The sequence below is a fragment of the Mastigoproctus giganteus genome, chromosome 4, assembly GCF_048544385.1.
Source record: "Mastigoproctus giganteus isolate SK-2022 chromosome 4, ASM4854438v1, whole genome shotgun sequence".
Classification (NCBI taxonomy): Eukaryota; Metazoa; Arthropoda; class Arachnida; order Uropygi; family Thelyphonidae; genus Mastigoproctus; species Mastigoproctus giganteus.
The window spans coordinates 168,103,734-168,125,187 of record NC_143578.1 but is presented as its reverse complement, the minus strand read 5'-3'; the positions used below and the strand labels follow the sequence as shown (position 1 = coordinate 168,125,187).

Here is a 21,454-nt window from a genome sequence, read left to right as displayed (position 1 = left end):
TGCATATTTCTTATTACAAAGTTAACTTCTGTTTTGTTGTTTCAATACTTCCCTATTTCTTTGTTATGCCCACTTACTAAGGATTTATACAGAATATTTTACTTGTAATATTCAATTATGAACTCCATTAAAGCGAAGCATAGAAGAAAAACTCTCACGAAGTTCTACTGAGCTGCTTTGTAAAATAATCTATATTATAAACAGAGAAGCCTTATTCTTCTAGACTGGACATAAGCCACATGCCTTTAGTGGATATTCACGCGTATGGGTATTAGCAGTTGTGCCAAATATGGAAATGCGCTTGGTCCTTCGGGTAGTCATCAGGCAGGCCTGGACACAGGTTTAGAGAGATCTCGTGCACCTGGACGGCACGTCCAGCTGCACGAGATGAGCACTGGAGAGTCCAATCAGATCTCAGGCTTATGTAAATTCTGGATGATCTTCTCCCTTTAAAAACTGGATCCCGGGAGAACCAAGAGGGGATAGAGGAGTGGAGAGAAGAGTGTCGGGAGGTGTCGTGGAAGCAGTTTTGGCCATAGTGCGCGAAAAATGTCGTGACAGTGTTTCTTTGCGGTATGGTGTCTGTGCCATTGCCAAGTAGAAGGCCACTGCCCAATTCCTCCGGATGAAGTTGCCCATGAGAGGACAGCAAGGGAGCGAGAGAGAAGAATGGGGTAAGTGAGAATCCCTTTCATAAGAGTGAAAGGATTGTGAGGTTGGTTGGTTAGTTGTTTGGGTTTTAATGGTGCATCAGCAACTAGGGCTATAATGCGCCAAAACCACGTCCCATACTGGATAACAGTAAAAATTATAGTGACTTAGTTGCTTAGGTCACTAAGTCAATATGTATAAAAATATAAATATGTACAAGGTAAACTAATATAAAGATATATTTACATGCGAGCAAAAAGGTTTATTGAATTTAAAAACCTAAAAACAGCTGACACATTGTCGTTGTCAGATAAAATCTGACTGAGTGTGTAAGGCTCAGTCAGACGGCTAAAAACGTTAAAATATGTAAAACGTTGCTGTCTATATCGTGGACATTCGGTTAAAATATGATGAATGGTTAAAAAGGTGTCACAATCCTCACACATAGGAGAGTCATCTGCCCTCAGCAAGAATGCATGCGTACGATGACTATATCCTATGCTGAGGCGAGCTAGAACAACTTCCTCTCTACGGTCCCTGCGCAGACTCGACTGCCAATGTTGAATAACAGGCTTTATCTGATATAACTTGTTAGTGACCTGCTCATTTCAAGATTGTTGCCATTGGGAGAGCTATGCAGAGTGTATTAGATGCCTGTAGTTTGTATAAGGGACTAACAGGCTGCTGTTGTTGGGCTGCGGTTATCTGGCGGCGTTGTCAGCCAGTTCATTACCTTGATCCCAATGTGGCTTGGGATCCAGCAGAAATGGATGTCAAAGGAGTGCTCAAAAAGAGCATGTAATCTCTGCTGGATACGTGTCAGAAATGGGTGGGGATTGTACCCAATCCCAGAAAAAGCCTGTAGTATACTTAATGAGAAGGTATACACCATGCACCTTTGGTAATTGTGAGTTTCAATATGGCCCAATGCTAACTCTATAGCATACAATTCAGCAGTATACAAGCTGCATTCTTGGGGAATCTTTCCACATATAGTACTATCTGGATAGACGGCAGCAGATCCGATAGATAACTCTGACATCGAGCCATCAATGAAGACAGGCAAGAAATCAGAGTATTCGGCTCGGTGAACAGTATAGAGTTGTAGGTAAACAGAAGATGGCGTGCTGGCCATACTCCAATTTTTGATGGAGAAATCGCATAATGGAAGGCGAGCATGCCAGGGTGGAAACCGTTGCTTTGGTAATTCAGCAACATCGTTTACCATGATGTTCAGCTCTCTGAGCAGCTGTTGGACAGACTCGGATACCAAAGGGACGGTTGGCAGGTGTAACGGGAGTTGAGAGAGTTTCCCATAGTGGCTCAAAATCGCATGTCCACGTAGGGTTGTCTGGAAGGGATTTCAGTTTAAAAGTATATTTTAGAGACAATTGCTTTCATCGCAGGGACAGAGGCGGTTTATCTGCTTCGTCGTTTAACTCTGGACAGGAGATATTCTGAAGGCTCCAGTAGCAACGGGGATGGCTTGATAATGAACTGGATCTAACCATCGTAATACGTTGTTTCTTGCTGATGCTGGATCTAACCATCGTAGTACGCGGTTTCTTGCTGATGCTAGATCTAACCGTCGTAGTACGCTGTTTCTTACTGATGTGTAAACTTGGGACCCGTAGTCAAATTTGGAATGGACGAGTGCACGATATAGGCGGAGTAAGGTGCAGCGGTCTGCTCCCCATTTATTGGAGGAGTTCGTGCGTAGGAGGTTCAGTCCCCTTGTGCACTTGGTCCGTAGTTGACGGATATGTGGTACAAATGTTAATTTCTTATGAAATACGAGCCCAGAGAACTTTATGTCGTGTGCTACTGGATTGGTTGGTTGGTTGGATTGGATATTTTACTGGCGCATCAGCTTCTATGGCTATAATGCGCCAAACTTATGATTTATGGCTTATTCAATGATGTCTTTTGTTATGATTTTTATATCAAATTATAGTAGTTAATCTGTTTGAGAAACTGGAAGACTTCGGATATATTAGATTTATCTGACAATATTGTTCTTAATGAAAATGTGTCCATTCCTTTTAAGGATTTAAAGGTAATCTGACGCTGTCGTGTGAAGTTAGGGCAGTCAAGTAGAATATGTTGGATCGTTTGCACTGTGTGACAGTCGGAGCACTGCGGCGGAGATTCGGCTCGGAGTAGATAGGAGTGGGTAACATTGGTGTGTCCTATTCTTAATCTGCTCAGTATAACTTCTTCTTGTCTGTTGGTTCTTGTACTGGTTTTCCATTGTTGTAACAGCGGTTTTATCTGTAATAGTTTGTTACCAGCCTGTTCCTGCCATTTTTGTTGCCACTGTTTTTCGCCACTATTTCGAATTGTAGTTTTGTAGTCCAGGTATGGTATTTTTATGCTATTGTTGATTGGGCCTTCTGCTTGTTTTGCTGCTTGGTCTGCCTGTTCATTGCCATCTATTCCTACATGTCCGGGAACCCAGCAGAATCTTATGTTCTGCTTTCGCTTTGCTAGTTTTGAAAGCGTGTTATGTATTTTACATACGGTTGGATGGATATTTGTGGTGCTATCCTTTAAGGCTTGCAGAGCATTGAACGAATCTGTAAATATTCTGCTGTTGGCGATGTTGGTTAGCCATATATGGTTTATGGCTAGTTGTATAGCCTCCAGTTCTGCCGTATAAATGCTGCACTCAGTTGGAAGTAGTTTGGAAATGATGGTGTTGGGGAATTTGGCTGCTATTCCTACTTTGGTTTCTGTTTTGGAGCCATCTGTGTATATCAAAGTAGAATTACAATGTTGGTCTCTGTAGGCTGCGTGTAATTGTTTGAAATTTTGTGTAGGTAGGGAATCTTTGTTCCATTTATGCATATGGAGATCGCATATCGTTTGAATGGTATCCCAAGGTGGATATGGAATTTTAGGAGAAACTGCTATCTGACTGAGATCTAAATTACGTTGCTGGATTAGGTCTCTTAAATACATGCCTGCTGGTTTGTTAGCATTTGGATGTACTCTATATAAGTTTTCCAAACTTGGTTCGTGTAGGATTGTCCATGTCGGGTGGTCAGGTATTGATTTTATCTTTGCAGCGTAGTATAACAACAAGTTTTGTCTCCTGAGTTGTAGTGGTGGTTCATGTGCTTCTGCATATAGGCTGTGGACTGGTGAGGTGCGATATGCTCCTAAAGCTGTTCGTAAAGCGCTGTGGTGCACTGGATCAAGCCACCTCAGGGCACTTGGTTTGGCTGAGTTATACACTGGGGCTCCATAGTCTAGTCGAGATCTTATGAGGGCTCTGTATAATCGCAACAGAGTAACTCTATCTGCACCCCAGGTCGTTGCGGACAAGACTCTCAAAAGGTTTAGTTTCTTGAGGCAGTTTGTTCTTAGTTGTTTTATATGTTCTAAAAAAGTTAGTTTTTTATCAAGAATAAGTCCAAGAAATTTTATGGTTGGCTTGATTGGGATTAACTGTCCATTAAGTTTTAATTCCGGATCTAAATGAAGGTTTCTTTTCCTACAGAAGTGTACGCCTACAGTTTTTTGTGTTGAGATCGTGAAACCATTTTCCTGAGCCCAGTTGCTGACTTTGTTTATTGCACCTTGTAACTGGCGTTCTATTGTTCTCATGTTTTGGGATTGGAAAGAAATACGGAAATCATCTACGTAAAGAGCTGTATTTATGGAGGATGGTATATGTTGGGTTATAGAGTTTATTTTTATTGCAAACAAGGTGGCACTGAGGACTGATCCTTGCGGTACTCCTTCTTCTTGTAGGAAGACCTTTGAGTGTGTAGTTTGTATTCGCACTTGGAAAGTTCGATGCTGTAAAAAATTCTGGATGAAAACAGGGACATGTCCTCTTAGTTTTAAGTTATATATGTCCTGGAGAATGCCATAGCGCCAGGCTGTATCATATGCCTTTTTGATATCGAAGCATATCATGACTAAATGTTGTTTTTTAATGAAAGCATTTCGTATGTTGTTTTCTATTTTAATCAATAGGTCCAAGGTTGATCTATGTTTCCTGAAGCCACACTGCACTGGGCACATAAGGTTATGGTTTTCTAGGTACCACATGAGTCTTGAATTTATAATCTTTTCCATTAACTTTCCTAGGCAGCTGGTAAGTGCTATTGGACGGTAGCTGTTTAGATTAGTAGGATCTTTGCCAGGTTTTGGGAAAGCGAGGACAATTGCATGATGCCACTTGCTAGGAAATTCTTGTTCCATATAAATTCTGTTGTATAAAAGAAGTATAGATTGTAAAGATTCTTCGCTGAGTTTCTTTATCATTATATAATTAATGCCATCTGGACCTTCTGCACTTTGTTTTGTTTGTGACAGTACCTTATGGAGTTCTGCTATGGTTAGTGGATGGTTATATTGTTCTAAATATTTTGTGGAGAATTTTAAGTTGTATTTTTCTTGATGATTTTTATATTTCTGGAATTCCGGTGAATAGGATGTGGTGGCAGATATTTTGGCGAATGTTTCACCTAAAGCATTTGCTATTTCTTTTGGATCAGCGATGTCTTGTCCTTGCCAGTTGATAATTGGATGTACTAAATTTTGGTATCTATTGTTCATTTTTCTTATTTTATCCCAAACTGTTTTAGTATTTGCAGTTCTATTTATAGTTGAGGCGAAACGTATCCAGGAGGCTTTCTTGCATGCCCGTCTGACATATCTTGCTCTTGCTCTCATTTTTTTAAAATGTATTAGATTGTCTGTGGTAGGATTTTTGCGAAAAATATTCCATGCTCTGTTTCTATCTCGTTTTGCTTGGGTACATTCCACCAAGGCTTTGGGAATAGGGGAAGTTTGGCAGATGTTTTTGGTATTGATTGTTCTGCTGCTTGGCTAATTTGATTCGTTACATATTGTACTGCTTGGTCAATGGTTAGTTGTCGGACTCTCTGTTGTTCTATTACTGCTAAATTTTTGAATTTTTCCCAGTCTGCTTTGTGAAATTTCCATTTGGGTTTTCGTCTGGATTGACATAGGGTGTCTTTTGTTAAAGTGACAATAATGGGGTAGTGGTCACTGTGTAATGGTTCATCATGAACTGTCCATTCTAAAATAGGATATAATGCTGGGGAGCATAAAGTAAGGTCTATCGCTGAGCTTGTTCCTGTTGGAAGGTGGAAATACGTGTGCTCTCCACTGTTCAGGAGGATTAGATTTTTGGCATCTATTACTTTTTCTATTTGATGTCCTCTTTTATTAAAATCAGTATTTCCCCATAAATGGTGATGTCCATTTAGATCCCCCATTATACAGTAGGGAGGGGGTAGTTGATCTATTAGTTCTTCTAAGTCTTCGTAATTTATTTCCTGGTTCGGAGGTAAATATATTGATACTATTGTTATTAAACGACTTGTTGCTATACGTACTGCTACTGCCTCAAGAGTGGTTTGTAGGTGGACTGCTTGGACTGGTATGTGAGAGTTGACAAGGATTGCTACTCCTCCATGGGCTATAGAATTATTTATTCGGTCTCGTCTATGTATACTGTAATTCTTGATTAAGATTGCATCGTCAGATTTTAGATACGTTTCTTGTAAGCAGAAACATATCGGGTGATATTGAGAAATTAAATCACGAACATCGTCAATATTCTTACGGAAACCTCGGCAATTCCATTGAATAAAAGTACTACTCATTGTTTTGTTTTAGATGAGTTTTCTGGTTGTTTTCTCGTTACTGTTTTAAATTTTTCTGTCCGTGATTTGTCTTTTTTAGGGAAATATGGCTTTCCAGTGTCCATATCTTCCTCGGCAAATATTTCTAGAACGGGTTCTTCTTGTTGTGTTTTTCCTGCTGTGTCCATTTGTTCAGCAGCATGGTGCATTATTATCGAGGTATCGTCTTTGGTTTTTCCCTGCGGTGGTGAAAGTACTGTTGGTGGAACTGAGATAGGGGTGTTTGCCGCCTGTTCTCGTTTCTGCTGTTTTGGGGGCATGAGCCATTTGCGTGCCCAGTCTGACAACGATTCATTTGGTGCTATTGTAACGTCAGTTTGTGATCCTGTTGTTTGTTGGTTCTGGGTTATTTGCACTACTTGAGCTATCTGTGCATAGGTAGGTTTCCTTGTGTTGGCTGGTTGTATCGTCTTTCTGGCTTCCTGGTATGTAACTTTGTGTTCTGCTTTGTATCTTTGGATTTTCCTTTCTTGTTTCCATCTTTCACATTCTCGAGAGTAGGCAGTGTGGCTTCCACCACAGTTTGGGCATTTAGGGTGCTCGGTTGTGCATTCTTGATTGGTGTGTTCTCGGGAACCACATTTGGCACATATTGCTGTTCATCTGCATGTTGTTTGTGAATGTCCGTATTTTTGACATTTAAAGCATCGAATAGGATTTGGTATGTAGGGTCGGATTTGACAAAGCAAGTATCCTGCTTTTACGTGCTGTGGTGGACTTGGAGTGTTGAAGGTTAAAATGATATTTCTGGTCTGGATGATTATTCCTTCTTTTTTGACCGTTATTCTTTTAACATGAATGACTCCCTGGGCTTTCATTTCTTGTAATATTTCTTCTTCTGTTATACTGAGGAGATCCCATTCAGAGATTACTCCTTTCGAGGTGTTTAAAGTATTATGGGGTGTAATGGATACTGGGATTCCTCCAAAAGTGGACGTTTTCATTAGTTGCTCTGACTGTCGTATATTGGCTGTCTCAATTAATAGGTCGCCTGATTTTAATCTTTTTACTGCTTTTGGAGTTCCAGCTATGCTTTCCAGACATTTTTGTATCAGGAAAGGGGATAATTTTCCAGTGGACTGTTCACCCGTAGAATGAATGATGAGATATTTTGGAGCGGGTATCTCATATATATCGGTTTTTTGCCTTTTGGCCATGTTTGTACAAATTTCTTCATGTTCTTGAGTTGATTGGGCCATGTTAGAGGATTTTGTGATTTTGTTGTCAGAATCCATGCTGTTTGCTCCTTTTCGCCCTGGGAGTGAGATGTTGTTGTTGTTGAAGTGGGTTTTATTGGCGCAAGGGCTGCTATGACCATATTGCGCCTGTTGCTTTGGGAGTGTTTGTCAATATAGGAAAGGAGACTATTCTAGAGGTGATTGTATGCGTTGATCATTTTTAGAAAACTGAACAGTTCTGATAAAGTGGCATCATTTCCAAGTATGTAGCTTAGTTGCAGAGGTTTTTGTGAGCTAATTAAAGATCTGAAGCATGCGATTCTAGCTGAATGATAATGTGCACATTCAATGATAATATGTTTTACTGTAAGTATGCAACTACAATGCGGGCAAAGTGGAGGATCTTCTCCTAGCAGTAGAAATAGGTGTGTAAGATGTGTATGGCCGATTCGTGCTCTTGCCAGCACCACCTCTTCCTGCCTGTTTGATCGGGAACTGGATCTCCACAGCTGTGGATTGTGTTTTATTTCAAGAAGTTTGTTACCTGTTTGATTATGCCACATTTCAGACCACATCTCAGTACATATCTGCCGTATGATTGGTTTATAATCAGAAAAAGGAACAGGGATGGAATCGAAGCAAGTGGGGTGTTTTGCTGCTTCATCTGCACGCTCATTTCCTGGAATTCCAACGTGGCTCGGTATCCAACAAAAAGTGACAGTCCGCTTATTTTTGTTGAGTTGACATAACTGTGACCTGATTTGTGAGAGGAATGGATGCAAATGTTGTGATTTATTCTGTAGGGCATTCACCGCACTTAAAGAGTCTGTATATATTATTACTTGGGTGTTTGGAACATCGTTAAGGAGTTTTAAAGCCATTTTGATTGCGTACAGTTCGGCCGTAAAAACGCTGCATTCAAGTGGTAATTGGACAGAGACAGTGCATGTAGGACTCATTACTGCAGCTCCCACGGATACATCACTTTTGGAGCCGTCCGTGTATATCTGAAGACTGTGAGCATTGGTCAATGCGTGATTCGCATGTAGTTGTCTAAGATTGTGGTTCGATAAGGAGTGTTTTCCCCACTGAAGAAAATAGTTGTCGCAATGAGGTATATACATTGCCCATGGTGCTTGTACTGCGTCCGTAGTTTGAAAGATATTTCCAAGATCGATGTTCCAATTTTGAGTTACCTCTTGTAGCCGAATACCAGCAGGTTTGTTTTCGTTGGGTTTATTTCTATATAAGTTTTCCCACTGAGGTTCAAAAAGATATGTCCAGATGGGATGAGACGGGTGACTACGTAATTTGACTGCATAACTAAGAAGCAATACTTTTCTCCTAAGATGTAGTGGAGGTTCATTGGCATCTATATACATACTTTGCACTGGGGATGTCTTAAAGGCCCCTAAGGCAATCCTGAGAGCACTATGCTGGACCGGATTGAGCCAAGCCAATGCTGTCTTTCGTGCAGAATCATAAACTGGGGCTCCATAATCTAGACGAGGTCTTATTAAGGTTCGATATAGATGTAGAAGAGTGAAGCGATCGGCTCCCCATGTCATGGAAGAGATAACTTTGAGGATATTAATCTTTTTCATGCATTGAGTTCGTATTTGTCGTATATGTGCCTGAAAGGTAAGTTTGGTGTCAAGTATAAGGCCCAAGAACCGGATACTTTTGCTAAGTGGTATTTTTTGGGTTCCTAATATTAGCTCGGGATCTGGATGGAGCTGACGCTTTTTGCAAAAATGGATAGCAGTTGTTTTTGTTGCAGAGAGACGATAGCCATTGCGGGATGCCCATGACTCTATTTTATTTATCGAGAGCTGCAATTGTCGCTCAATGGAGCGCATGCTTTGTGAATGATAGGATATAGTAAGGTCATCCGCATATAAATAGGTGTCAACATTAGCCGGAATATTTTCTGTTGCATTATTTAGCCTAATCGCAAAGAGCGTTGCACTTAGAACTGATCCTTGTGGGACCCCTTCTTCTTGGACAAATGTACGGGAGAGTGAATTGCAGTAACGCACTTGAAAGGTCCTGTTTTCTAGAAAACTCTGTATGATAAGGGGTAGCTGACCTCGGAGCCCTGTGGCATACAGATTTTGAAGTATGCCATACCGCCAGGTGGTATCAAAGGCTTTTTCGATATCCAAGCAAATCATGACTAGATGTTCTTTACGGATAAAAGCATTGCGTATGTTGGATTCTGCCTTGACCATAAGGTCTAGAGTTGACCGATTTTTCCGAAATCCGTACTGATTCTTATTCATCACCGAATGAGATTCTAGATACCATACTAAACGGGCGTGGATCATTTTTTCTAGTGTCTTACCAAGGCAACTGCTGAGAGATATTGGTCGATAGTTTCGTGGATCTGATTGATCCTTTCCAGGTTTAGCAAACGCTAGAACTATTGAGTGACGCCAAGAAAGAGGAAAGTAGCCATCTGAGAATATCCGGTTGAAGTATATTAGCAATGAATTCAAAGCTTGTTTGTTTAAATGTTTAAGCATTATATAGTATATCCCATCAGGCCCTGGTGCACTATCACCCGACCTATTTAGACAGCTCTCTAGTTCAAATGATGTAAAAGGTCGGTTATATGGAGGAGATGCCCTTGTATTGAAGTTCAGGTTATGCTTTTCTGCTTTAGCTTTTAGCTGTTTAAAAGTAGACTCATATGCTGATGCTGCGGAGATTTGGAAAAAGCAATCTGCCAGGGCATTTGCAATTTCTGTTGGAGTGGAGAAGTCTTTACCTTTCCAGCTTATAATCGGCATTGATTCGGGGAACAGTTTACCATTCAGTTTTTTGATTTTATTCCAGATTTTTCTAATCTCTGTATTTTTAGTAATAGTGGAAGCGAACCGGATCCAAGAGTCTTTTTTCGCTTTTTTCTGCACATAACGTGCCTTTGCTTTAAGTTTCTTAAAATTAATCAAGTTTTCAGTTGTTGGATACTTGCGAAATCGATTCCATGCTTTATTCTTTTCTTTTTTAGCATCACGGCATGCATCATTCCACCAGATATTGGCATGTCTGCGAGGACTGGCTGTGGTTTTTGGTATAGCACAGGTTGCAGCTGTTATTATCTGTGCAGTAATGTGGTCGGTAACTTTATCTATGGACTGGCTTTTGATGACTTCATTATCAAAGGAAATTGAATCTGTGAACTTGTTCCAGTCTGCTTTTGAAAATTTCCATTTTATGCGGCTGGCTATATGTGTGGTTCTGTTTGTTTGCAATTTGCAAATAATTGGGTAATGGTCACTGTTTAGTGGGTTATTTGAAACTATCCACTGAATGATTGGGAATAGTTTTGGGGAACATATTGATAAGTCTATGGCAGTAGATACTCCGGTGGGAAAATGAATATAAGTGTCAGCACCAGTGTTTAATAATGTGAGATTCTGGCTGTCAAGAACTGTTTCAATAAGTTTTCCTCGTTTGTCTATCTGGGGAGATCCCCACATAGTGTGGTGCCCATTGAAGTCCCCTAGTAGAATGAAAGGAGATGGAAGCTGCTTTATAAGGTCCTCCAGTTCTTTCACAGTGAATTCTTTGTTTGGGGAAAGGTATACAGAGACAATGGTTAAAGTAAAATTTAAAACAATACGGACTGCTACGGCTTCTAATGTAGTCTGTAGGGAGATCTGTTTTGTAGGAACTTTGTTGTCAACTAGTATGACTACGCCTCCTCTGGTTGAGTTAGTATTGCTTCTGTCTTGTTGATAGATACTATAATTTTTAATCACTGGAGTCACCTGCGGGGTTACATTGGTTTCTTGCAAGCAGAGGCTGATTGGACTGTGCTGTTTGATTAGGTCATAAACATCAAATATATTGCTTCGTAGACCTCTACAGTTCCACTGTATAATATTCTGCATTATTTAGTTTTTGGGATTGGGTATGGTTCTGTCTGTTTTTTATATCCAACCTGCTTGTGTCGTTCTGGTTTCATCTTTTCTTTTTTTGGGAAGCTAGGACGCCCAAGGTCCATATCATCTTCTGCATGTAAATCTAATATTGTCTCATCATGCAGGGTACCAGCATCTGTGTCCATATTTCCTGAGCATGGTTGTTGTGCAATATTTGGGGATGATGCTTTCAATTTCACATTTTCTGGTGGAGTATCAGTTGCAGTTGGTGGGACTGTTAGCGGAGTATTGTTAGCACAAGTCACTTTACATTGTTCTGTATGTGGCTGCTGTGGGAACGACAGCACTGATCGGGCCCAATCAGCAATTGAGATGGATGGAGGTACTGTGACTGCCGTTTGTGTTGCAGCTGACTGGTATTTTTTGGCTGCCGCAGCATAGGTAATTTTTGGCATACTGAGCATAACTTTTTTCCTAGCTTCCTGGTAGGTGACCTTTTGCTCAACTTTGTATTTCTGAATCTCTTTTCCTACCCTCCAGAGTTCACATGATTTTGAGTATGCTGGATGCTGGCCTTTACAATTTGGGCATTGTGGCGTTTCTGCATTGCAGTCCGTTTGTGTATGGGCTTTAGAACCACAGTTCGGGCAGATGGCGTCTCCTCGACATACTGTTTGCGAGTGTCCAAATTTTTGACACTTGAAGCATCTGATTGGATTCGGAATGTATGGACGTATTCGGCAATTAAGGTATCCGGCTTTGACACATGATGGTAAGGTTGGTGTACTAAATGTGAGGATAATATTCCTAGTGGGAACAAGTTCACCATCTTTTTTAATTATTATCCGCTTTGCTTGAACTACCTTTTGATCTTTGAGTTCTTCTATTATCTCATCTTCAGTGACATTCATCAGGTCCCACTCTGCTATTACTCCTTTGGAGCTATTTAAAGTGGCATGAGGGGTGACCTGTACTGGTATTCCGCCGAAAGTGGATAATTTCAGTAGAGACTGAGAATGCTGGTGCTTAGTTGTTTCGACTAGAAGATCTCCAGATCGGAGTCTTTTCACCATTTTCGGTGAACCAGCCACACTTTCCAAACATTTCTGGATTAGAAATGGTGAAAGTGAACTCACAGGTTTGGCAGAAAGAGAATGTAATATGAGGAACGCGGGATATTCCTGCTGATTCTCATTTTTGCGTAGTCTCTTAGATTGTGATTCGTCACGTTCGGGTTCATTTGAGTCATGACATGAGCGTCTAGGCTCAAGTACTGGAAAGTTGTCATAATCCATGGTTGCTCCTTTTAGCCCCAGAGGATAACTTTTCCTCCAGGTTACCGGCCCCGCCACGTGGAGGCAGGAGCGGTGCCACCAGTGACCAAGCGATTAGAGATTAGTGGTTAGTGTGTTATGTGTTATTTCTATATACAAGAAGAAGAAAGGTACCTTTCCTTTCTTTTTGAAAAGCTTACTTCTTTATTTAGAAGAGCTGAAAATAAATAACTTAGCAAATGAAACACTTGAAATTTCTCTGAAATCTATTAACTCTAGAGAAGTCGCTTTGAAATTCACTTTTAGATTCGCTTTGATCACTCGCTTGGCACTCGGGGCCTGGGAGTGAGAGCTTTTCCTCCCAGGTTTCCAGCCCCGCCACGTGGAGGCAGGAGCGGTGCCACCTAGTGACCAAGCGGAAAAACAAAATAGGTTAGTAGGTGATTAATATAAAGAAAGGTGACTTTCCTTTCTGTATTAGTAAGTTTTAATGTGCTAAATGTTATTAATATATACAGTAGGAGTTTAAGGAGATTGCAAAAACTCACACAAAAAATAAGCTCTTTATAATAACTGGCACGCTAGAAAATTCGCTGAAAGGTCGCTCGAATCACTACGCTTGGCACTCGGGGCCGTGCTACTGGAATGATCTGTTTTCCGAGTTTAAGTTCCGGTTCAGGGTGAAGATTCCGTTTGCGACAAAAGTGTACGCAGACGGTCTTCTGTGGAAAGAACCTGAAACCATTAGCCATTGCCCAAGAGTTAATGCGATTAATGGCATGCTGCAATTGTTTTTCGATGACCATCATATTGCATGAATGCGAAAAGATGCTAAAGTCATCTACAAAGATGTTGTTGTTGGGTGTTTTTGGCACAAGAGCTACTTTGATCATACTGCGCCTGTTCCTGTGGAGAGACACTGTACAAATTAATAAAAGGGTTTATATGAGCATAAATATATTAATCTGTTTTAGATAGTGGAAAAACTCAGGTAAACTGGAGTTGTCCCCAATAATATGTCTAATTTGAAGAGGTTCGTTTAAATTAGATAGGGATCGGAATGACGTGGTTCTGGCATACTGATAGTGAGTGCACTCTATAAGAATATGCTTTACGGTTAGCGTTGAATCACAGTGGAAGCACAGTGGTGGATTATTTCCTCGCAATAAATATTGATGTGTAAGATGAGTATGACCTATACGTGCTATGGCAAGCACAACCTCTTAGTGTCTGTTTGACTGGAAACTAGATTTCCATAGCTGTGTGTTCTGTTTAATATTTCATAATTTGTTATTTACATGATTATGCCAAATTTATCTCCATTTTCCATTGCAAATTCAGCGTATGATGGATTTATAGTCTGTGTAAGGAATCTGGTTGTGGTTATTATCAGTGGGATTTCTTGCTTCTTTATCTGCAAACATAGGTGCAGAAACAACCAGGGGATATCAGATTACATTGCACTTAACGGCAGGCCACAGCGATCCTTTCGGTACTCTGTACACAGTAATACAGGTGAAATTTTTTTTTTAGAAATACTCTTCGGTTTAGGATAAGTTTATACTCTACCATAGAATTGCATTTCAGTTTCCACCAGTAACCGCTGTGTTTGCGTTTCCCACGCAAAGATTTAGGTATTTCAGAAGTTAGGGCATCTTGGGCCATATTGTGCCTGCTCATGATTTACTTATCACTAAATTCTACACGTTATTACTATCAGAGACAATTATACAAATACATGCGTTTCAAATATTTAAACAGTTCCTCGAAATTTGCATCATTGCCAAGGATGTGATAAGGTTAAGGGTTCCTGCAAGTTGGATAGTGAAATAAAGCTGGATTTTCGGATAGTTTAATTTTGGGGACAATCAACGAGAATATGCTTTATTGTTAGCTGTGATTGGCCTAAGAAACACTAAGGAGGATTCTGTCACGTAAGCTCTTAATCTAAAAAATTAACTACTTTAAAGTAGTTATTTAAAAATTCCAAATGAGTGTAATTAGTAATTCAGATTATTTCTAAATAATCTGAATAACTCATTAAACATCTAAAGTTATGTCTTCAGTAATTTAGGAGTCTTATTATTTCATATTCTGGTCTTTCACGCACATTTATCATACCGATTCTTGGTACAAAATCATTTGTACTTACTGGTTTTATGGTGATCTTAGGTTTTGTGGCAAGAAGGTAGCCTAGATAGACACCTACACAGTAGGAACCAAGGTGCGTATAAGGAAGCAGGTAAGTCTTAGTTGCAAGCTCAGTGAGAAATCTGGAAAGGAAAAAAAGAGGTTTATTTTAATCGTCAATATGATTCATAATTTTTATTGATCGCAAATTAATCATATTAGATAAGCATCATCCATGGTTCTGATCCAAGTGGTTCGCAAATATACAAAAAAAAAAAAAAAAAACATGAATAGAAACAAAAAAGAATGGTTAAGGGCAGCAGTAAACAACACCGCAGATTTTTCTTTGTTGAACTCCTTTCTCAATTTTAAATTTGCTACTGTTTTTGTCGCGTCTAAAAAATTAATATATATTTCGCATATAATTTCTTAAAAGTCAAAATGTATGGGGTGTCTTGCCTCGTCTTTACAGTGCCCGAAACATTGCATTAGGCTCTATGGAGTCAAATACCTTTTCATAATCCACAAGTGCCAGGTATGATGGTGTTTTATATTCATTTGCTTTCTCCATTAGCTGTGATATTAAGTGAGGCAGTCCATAGATGAGAATCATGTTCTAAAGCCAGCTTGCTCTTTCGGTTGATTCTCATCAAGTATTTTTCTAACCTGTTAGTAGTGACCCTTGTGAACAACATGTAGATGGGGGGCAACAACTAGTTGGATTAAAATTTACAATTTCTGATTTATCTCATTTCTTGTACAGCGAAATTATGATTACATTATTCCACTCCTTAGGCGTTACGCCTTTTCTAATGCATTTTGTGAAGAGTCTTGGCAGTTTCTGTATCATGTCTCTTCCTCCTACTTTAACAATTCTACAATAACCTTATCTTCACTTGGGGCTTTTTGATGCTACATTTTCTTCAATGCATTTTCTTGTTGTTGTTGTTGATATGGGGGTTTGATGGCGCATAAGCTGCTTTGGCTATAATGCGCCTATTCATTTATAAAAAGAAATGAGAAAGTTTCATAAATTCAGAGTTGATTAAAAAGTCCAGTTTGCTTCAAGCAGTTTAAAAATTTGGAAATATCTGCATCATCTCCAATGAGATTCTCTAAAGTTATTGGTCTACGAAGATTAACCAGTGATAGAAGGGTTGAAGTTCTGTCTTGTTCATAGTAAGGGCAGTCAATGAGAATGAGTTTAATACTCAGATTTATACTACAAAGTAGACACTGTGGCGGGTCGTTCCCTGTGAGTAAATAGAGGTGGGTCAGATAAGTATGTCCTATTGTTACCCTTGAAAGGACTACTTCTTGTCTTGATGTGCGAACGCTGGAGCGCCAAATTTTTGGATCATGTTTAAATTGAAAGAGTTTATTATTAATTTGAGAGTGCCATATTGTTGTCCATTTTGACAAGAATGCAGCCTGAATGGTTAATGCATAGTTTCAGGGCGGAACAGGGATATTAGTTAAGTCTAAGGTAGTTGGATTTTTTGCAGCTTTATCAGCCAATTCATTGTCCAAAATGCCAGCAGAAGGTGACCAGTTGATGGCGTTCTTCAATTTGTAGTAATATGCTTTTTATTTCGTCTAGAACAGGGTGTACTTTATCTAAGGAGTTACATAAAGCCAAGATTGAGTTGAAGGAATCAGTGTAAATAACAAATTTTAAAGCACAGTCAGAAGAGATTTTGTAAAGCTAGTTTGATTGCATATAATTCAGCTGAGAAGATACTGAATTCAGATGGCAAGGATGCTGAAATAACGGTATTGGGAATCACAGAATTAACGGGCGAGGCGGAGGTGTTGAAATCCTGTTCAACGATCGCTTCCAGCCAATAAGGACACGAGTGAGCCAGTCTAACAACTTTGAGGCAGTCTCCCTGACGCTGAGGAGTCCTCTTCTTCAAATCCAATGCTGCCTGGTTTACCTTCCTCCGGACCACAATGATGACTCTAGAGCGGAGCTGCTCACGTGGTTAGCAACCAACTTAATGCCTAAAATTCCAACTGTTGTAGCAGGTGACTTTAACTTGCCACTGCCTAGGCATGGGAATGCTCTTGAGGGCCTTGAGGCCACTCTTCGGGCCTTTAACCTTACACGGTTAGTGACGCAACCAACTAGAGCGTGTCAAGCGCTGGACCTAATCTTCCACAACTTAAAAGATATCAAACTCCTACCTGGCAACTTTCGATTCCAATCTGATCACTCGCCAATTGCATGTAAACTATCCTTACAGAGCAATTCCCTTGGGTTACCTGACGAGTACTCTGCTGAATTGCCTAGGATAGCCTTCTCTACCAAATATCTGAAGCCAGAGATCATTCTCCAATGCTTGATTGGGTTTGACTGGGCGCGTCTCTATTCTGAGCCGTTGGAGGATGCGATTATGCTCTTGTCGGAACAACTGAAGTTAATTGCACTACATGGTGCAGCCAGAATCACCAGGAGTGGTAACAGGTCGAATCGGGGTTTCAATAAGGAAACTAAGATGGCTTTCATCAAGAAGCAGAAGGCCTATCGGAAATGGCAGAAAACTCAACTTCCCTCAGACCATTCCATCTTTAAGAAAGAAAGAGCTTGCTTCTTGAAAAAGAAAAGGCTGGTCCTTAACCAAGCTGTTCTCAATAGGTTGAAGAGTGGTAGAAGGATCCTTTCGAATCATCATCATCATCTAGCCATTGACAAAAAGCTTGTCCAGGAATGGGCACAGTTCAGCTTACAGCAGGCAGATTTTCCTGACTCTGATTCCTTTCTCTCGCAGGAGGACTGGTTACCTAGGGCACACTTGTCTGAAATAGAAATAACTAGAGAGACCCTAATTGATGTCATCAATAAACTACCCAACAAAGCCACTGTAGGTCCGGATGGTTTCCCACTCTTTATTATCAAAATTTGCAGCCCATATATAGTCGACATTCTCCTTCACCTTTTCAGACAAATCCTGCAATCTGGAATAGTTCCTTCAATTTGGAAAACTTACCATGTTAAGCCCATTCCAAAGATCAAGAAACCCAAATCTCCTAAAGACCTGAGACCAATATCCATCAGCTGTTCTTTACTCAAAATTTTCGAAAAAGTAATTCAGCCAACAATTGCCCAGCATTGCTTTGCACACAGGCCCGAGTACCTCCATACCGTTCTACAAAGGAGATCGACAACTACCAATCTTCTTGATACCCTCTTCAGAATTCAGCGCACCCTTAACAACAAATCACAGATTGATATCATATTCCTCGACATAAAATCGGCTTATGACAGAATACACCTCCCAGCTCTTTTTACCATTCTGAAACACTATTTCGGCCTGGCGGAAACCTTACTTCAAATTTTGAAGTCTATTTTACTTCCTAGACATCTGTCTGTGACCCACAATGACTTTCAAGTAACTATTGACGTCTCAAGAGGCATCCCACAAGGAAGCGTACTGTCAGCTATCCTGTTTGCAGCAGTTTTGGAGCCTTTCCTTGCTCAGAATCCGAACTTTGTTTCTTATGCCGACGATCTGAAGTTCTACGTGAGCTCAGAGCATAATCATCAGATTCATGATATCAACCAACAAGCTTCTAGGCAGATATTGAGCTTGGAAAGTTATCTTGCCACAATAGAGCTGCATCTGAGCCCTTCCAAATCAGCACAACTGACGATAACCAAGAAGAAAGCCAAAAATGATATCCAAATCTTTGTGAGTGGGGAACCGGTGCAAAAGGTGACCTCTCATACTGATCTTGGCCTCACCTGGGACGTTGGGCTCACATTTCAGCCTCACTTTGCCAGGATGAGGCAGAAGACGTACGCTGCTCTTTGGGCAGTGCGTCAAGAGCTCGTTGGTGTGCATCAGCCAGAGCTGCTTATTCGGCACATCCTGAGGTGTATTACGCCGATTCCTCTCTATGCTTCAGAAATTTGGTCTTCTGCCCCTGCCTCATACCTTCAGAAGTATCTCAGTTTAGAGTACTGGTTGCTTAGATGGATGAACAGGGTGGTAGGCCACCCCCTAACTATCTCCAGATCTATCCTACAAGCAAATCTAGGCACCACTCCCTGGAGACATATCATCATGACAAAAAATGTTCTCACGCTTGCACGGCTTATAACGAGGCGAATTGATGCTCCATCAGTATCCGCATTAATCTCTGGCCCGAGGAGGGCAAGAGGGAAGCACCCCGACTCCTGTCTCCCTCTACGTCTTACTCTGTCAAACATCGATTCCCTGAGTAACATGTTTCCAGCCAATTGTCTTCGGATCTTCAATAAATTTAGGATCCACCCTGATAGGTTCTGTGAAGACAAGCCCTACAGGAAGGAAATCCTCAAGAACTGTTACCAGATTATGAACCTATAATACTCACCTGCTCCTGGACAGACCTTTTTTTTTTTTTTTTTTTTTTAACTTGCCTCTTTGTATATGACAAAGACTTTCTGTCTTCATGTAATCATATGTTTTGTATATTACTGTATATTTTGTACATTATTGTTTATTTAATCCTGTAAAAGTCTCGGGTCGAGCACGAATGTACCTTTGTTTATTGTACATTGTGTTCCTCGCACCTTAGTCTGTATTCACACCCTTCTGGCACAGAGCCGTCCCGGGGTGACCCAAGGTTTTTTGGGAAATAAACTGATTTTAATAATAATTAATAATAATAATAAAGTATTTGGAAACACTGCAGCCGCTCCAACATTGGAATTAGATTTAGAGCCGTCTGTATAAATTGGAAAAAAGTCAGTGTATCTTTGAGTGTGACCTTCGTGAAGTTGTTTGATATTTGATGATTGTAAACTGTTCTTTCCCCATTGAGAGAGGTAAGTGTCACAGGTCGATGTAGGAGGTGGAACCCATGGTAGTTGAGTACAAGTTGTTACCTGTTGTAAGCAATGGATGGAAACATGCCAAATTTGCATCAGTTCAGGAACGCGAAGACCAGCTGGCTTTACTATGCTTGGTTAATTTCTAAAAAGGTTTTCTAATGGTGGATTGAACAGGTATGACTGAGTCGGATGCATGGCACAGCTTTGTATCTTGACAGCATACTTCAGTAACAGTGTTTTTCTACGTAAAGTTAGTGGGGGTTTTTGGGCATCAATGTACAGACTATGTGCTGGTGATGTTCTGAAAGCACCCAGGGAAAGTCTCATAGCACTGTGTTGAATTGGATCGAGCCAGCGCAATGCACTCCATCAGACTGAATCATAGATGTGATGCGCCCACGTTGGAAAGGCCTTGTCACCCCGTGGACGGTAATAAATTGCTCGAATTTTGTTACAGTAGGAGAGGTACATCCAGGCTTCGGCCAATGTTGCTACGAATTTCTACATTCCAGCTGCCAGATATTTTTCTTAGAGTTTTCGAGCATTGACCTACCGCTCTGCAATGTGCCTTGCTCCTAGGTGGTGTATGAGGGCCTTCTGCTTCTTCTCCACTTGAAAAGTTTCGTTAATTATGCGACAAACGGTTGACTGGGATGTTCCCACACGTGACACTATAGCTCTTTGGGTTTTTGGATTTTCACCGACAAAGAGCGACTGCACTTTTCGTACTATCTCCCTCGTTTGACTTGGAGCAGTTTGCAGTTTCTTCCTTCAGCCATTCAAAGAAAATTTTCCTTTGCCATTCAAAACCTTATGGATACCGAACTTCGATACACTAAAATTTTTCAACTTGCACCTATCAATAATTTTCGCATAACTGTACCCTTCTTCGGAGTGCGGTTATGTAACCTTCCAACCATGGGTCCAATTTCGACATTAAAACAATGAAGTCGTTTTAATGTCGACATTAAAACAACCTGTACAACTGATACACCTGTTCATAAGGTTTGGGACTGCGCCTGCGGGAAAAAAAAATACATTGCTGCCATACGTCACAAGCAGGATTAATGTAAAAATCGTTATCAAAAGGCTGAATCAACGCTCCGTAGAATAAGCAAGATGGCTGCATTTACAGTTAGGGCAGGTAATTTTTGCTGCCGAACAATCACTTTGATTGTGATCGGAGGACCCACAGTTGGGAAAAACTGGGTTTCTTCTGCATGCCGTTTGAGAGTGGCCATACTTTTGGCACTTGTACCATCTCAAGGGATTAGGAATATAGGGTCGAATGCGGAAAAGAAAATAACCTGCTTTTATGGACGAAGGTAGGTTTGGCGTATTAAAAGTGAGGATAATATTCCTTGTAGGTGTGAATGTGTTGTTTCTTTTTAGTCATGATTCTTTTCACTGCAATTACATTTTGCTCCTGAAGCTCTTGACTTATCTCCTCCTCCGAGATATTCAATAGATTCCAACTGGATATAACTCCCTTAGATGTGTTTAGAGTAACATGGGAGAAACGTTTAATGGAATTCCAGCAAAGCTTGTAAGTTTTAGCAGTTTCTCAGAATTTCTGCGGTTTATTGTTTCCACTAGCAGGTCCCCTGATTCCAATCTCTTGACTGTCTTAGGATATCCTGCCAGACTTTCCAGGTGTTTCTGGATAAGGAACAGAGACAGCTTATTGAGAAGTTGATCTGTAAGAGAGTGCATTATGAGAAATACAGCAAACTCTGTAGCTGAGGAATTGGGTTCAAACCTCTTGGGTTGCGACGTGTCATGTTCAGTATCTATCTCTGGCCGACAGCTTGTCGGCTCTAGAGGCGGA

General features: G+C 40.5%; 1 protein-coding gene across 1 annotated transcript in view; it reads right to left on the bottom strand.

Moving 5' to 3' along the window:
* LOC150087179 (nose resistant to fluoxetine protein 6-like) overlaps window positions 1-21,454 on the bottom strand; it is a 298,214-nt gene that overhangs the window by 35,721 nt on the left and 241,039 nt on the right. Inside the window, exon 8 of the mRNA XM_090372396.1 lies at window positions 14,830-14,950. Within this exon, the coding sequence (XP_090228522.1) occupies window positions 14,830-14,950 (121 nt within the window). The remainder of the gene's footprint in view (window positions 1-14,829; window positions 14,951-21,454) is intronic.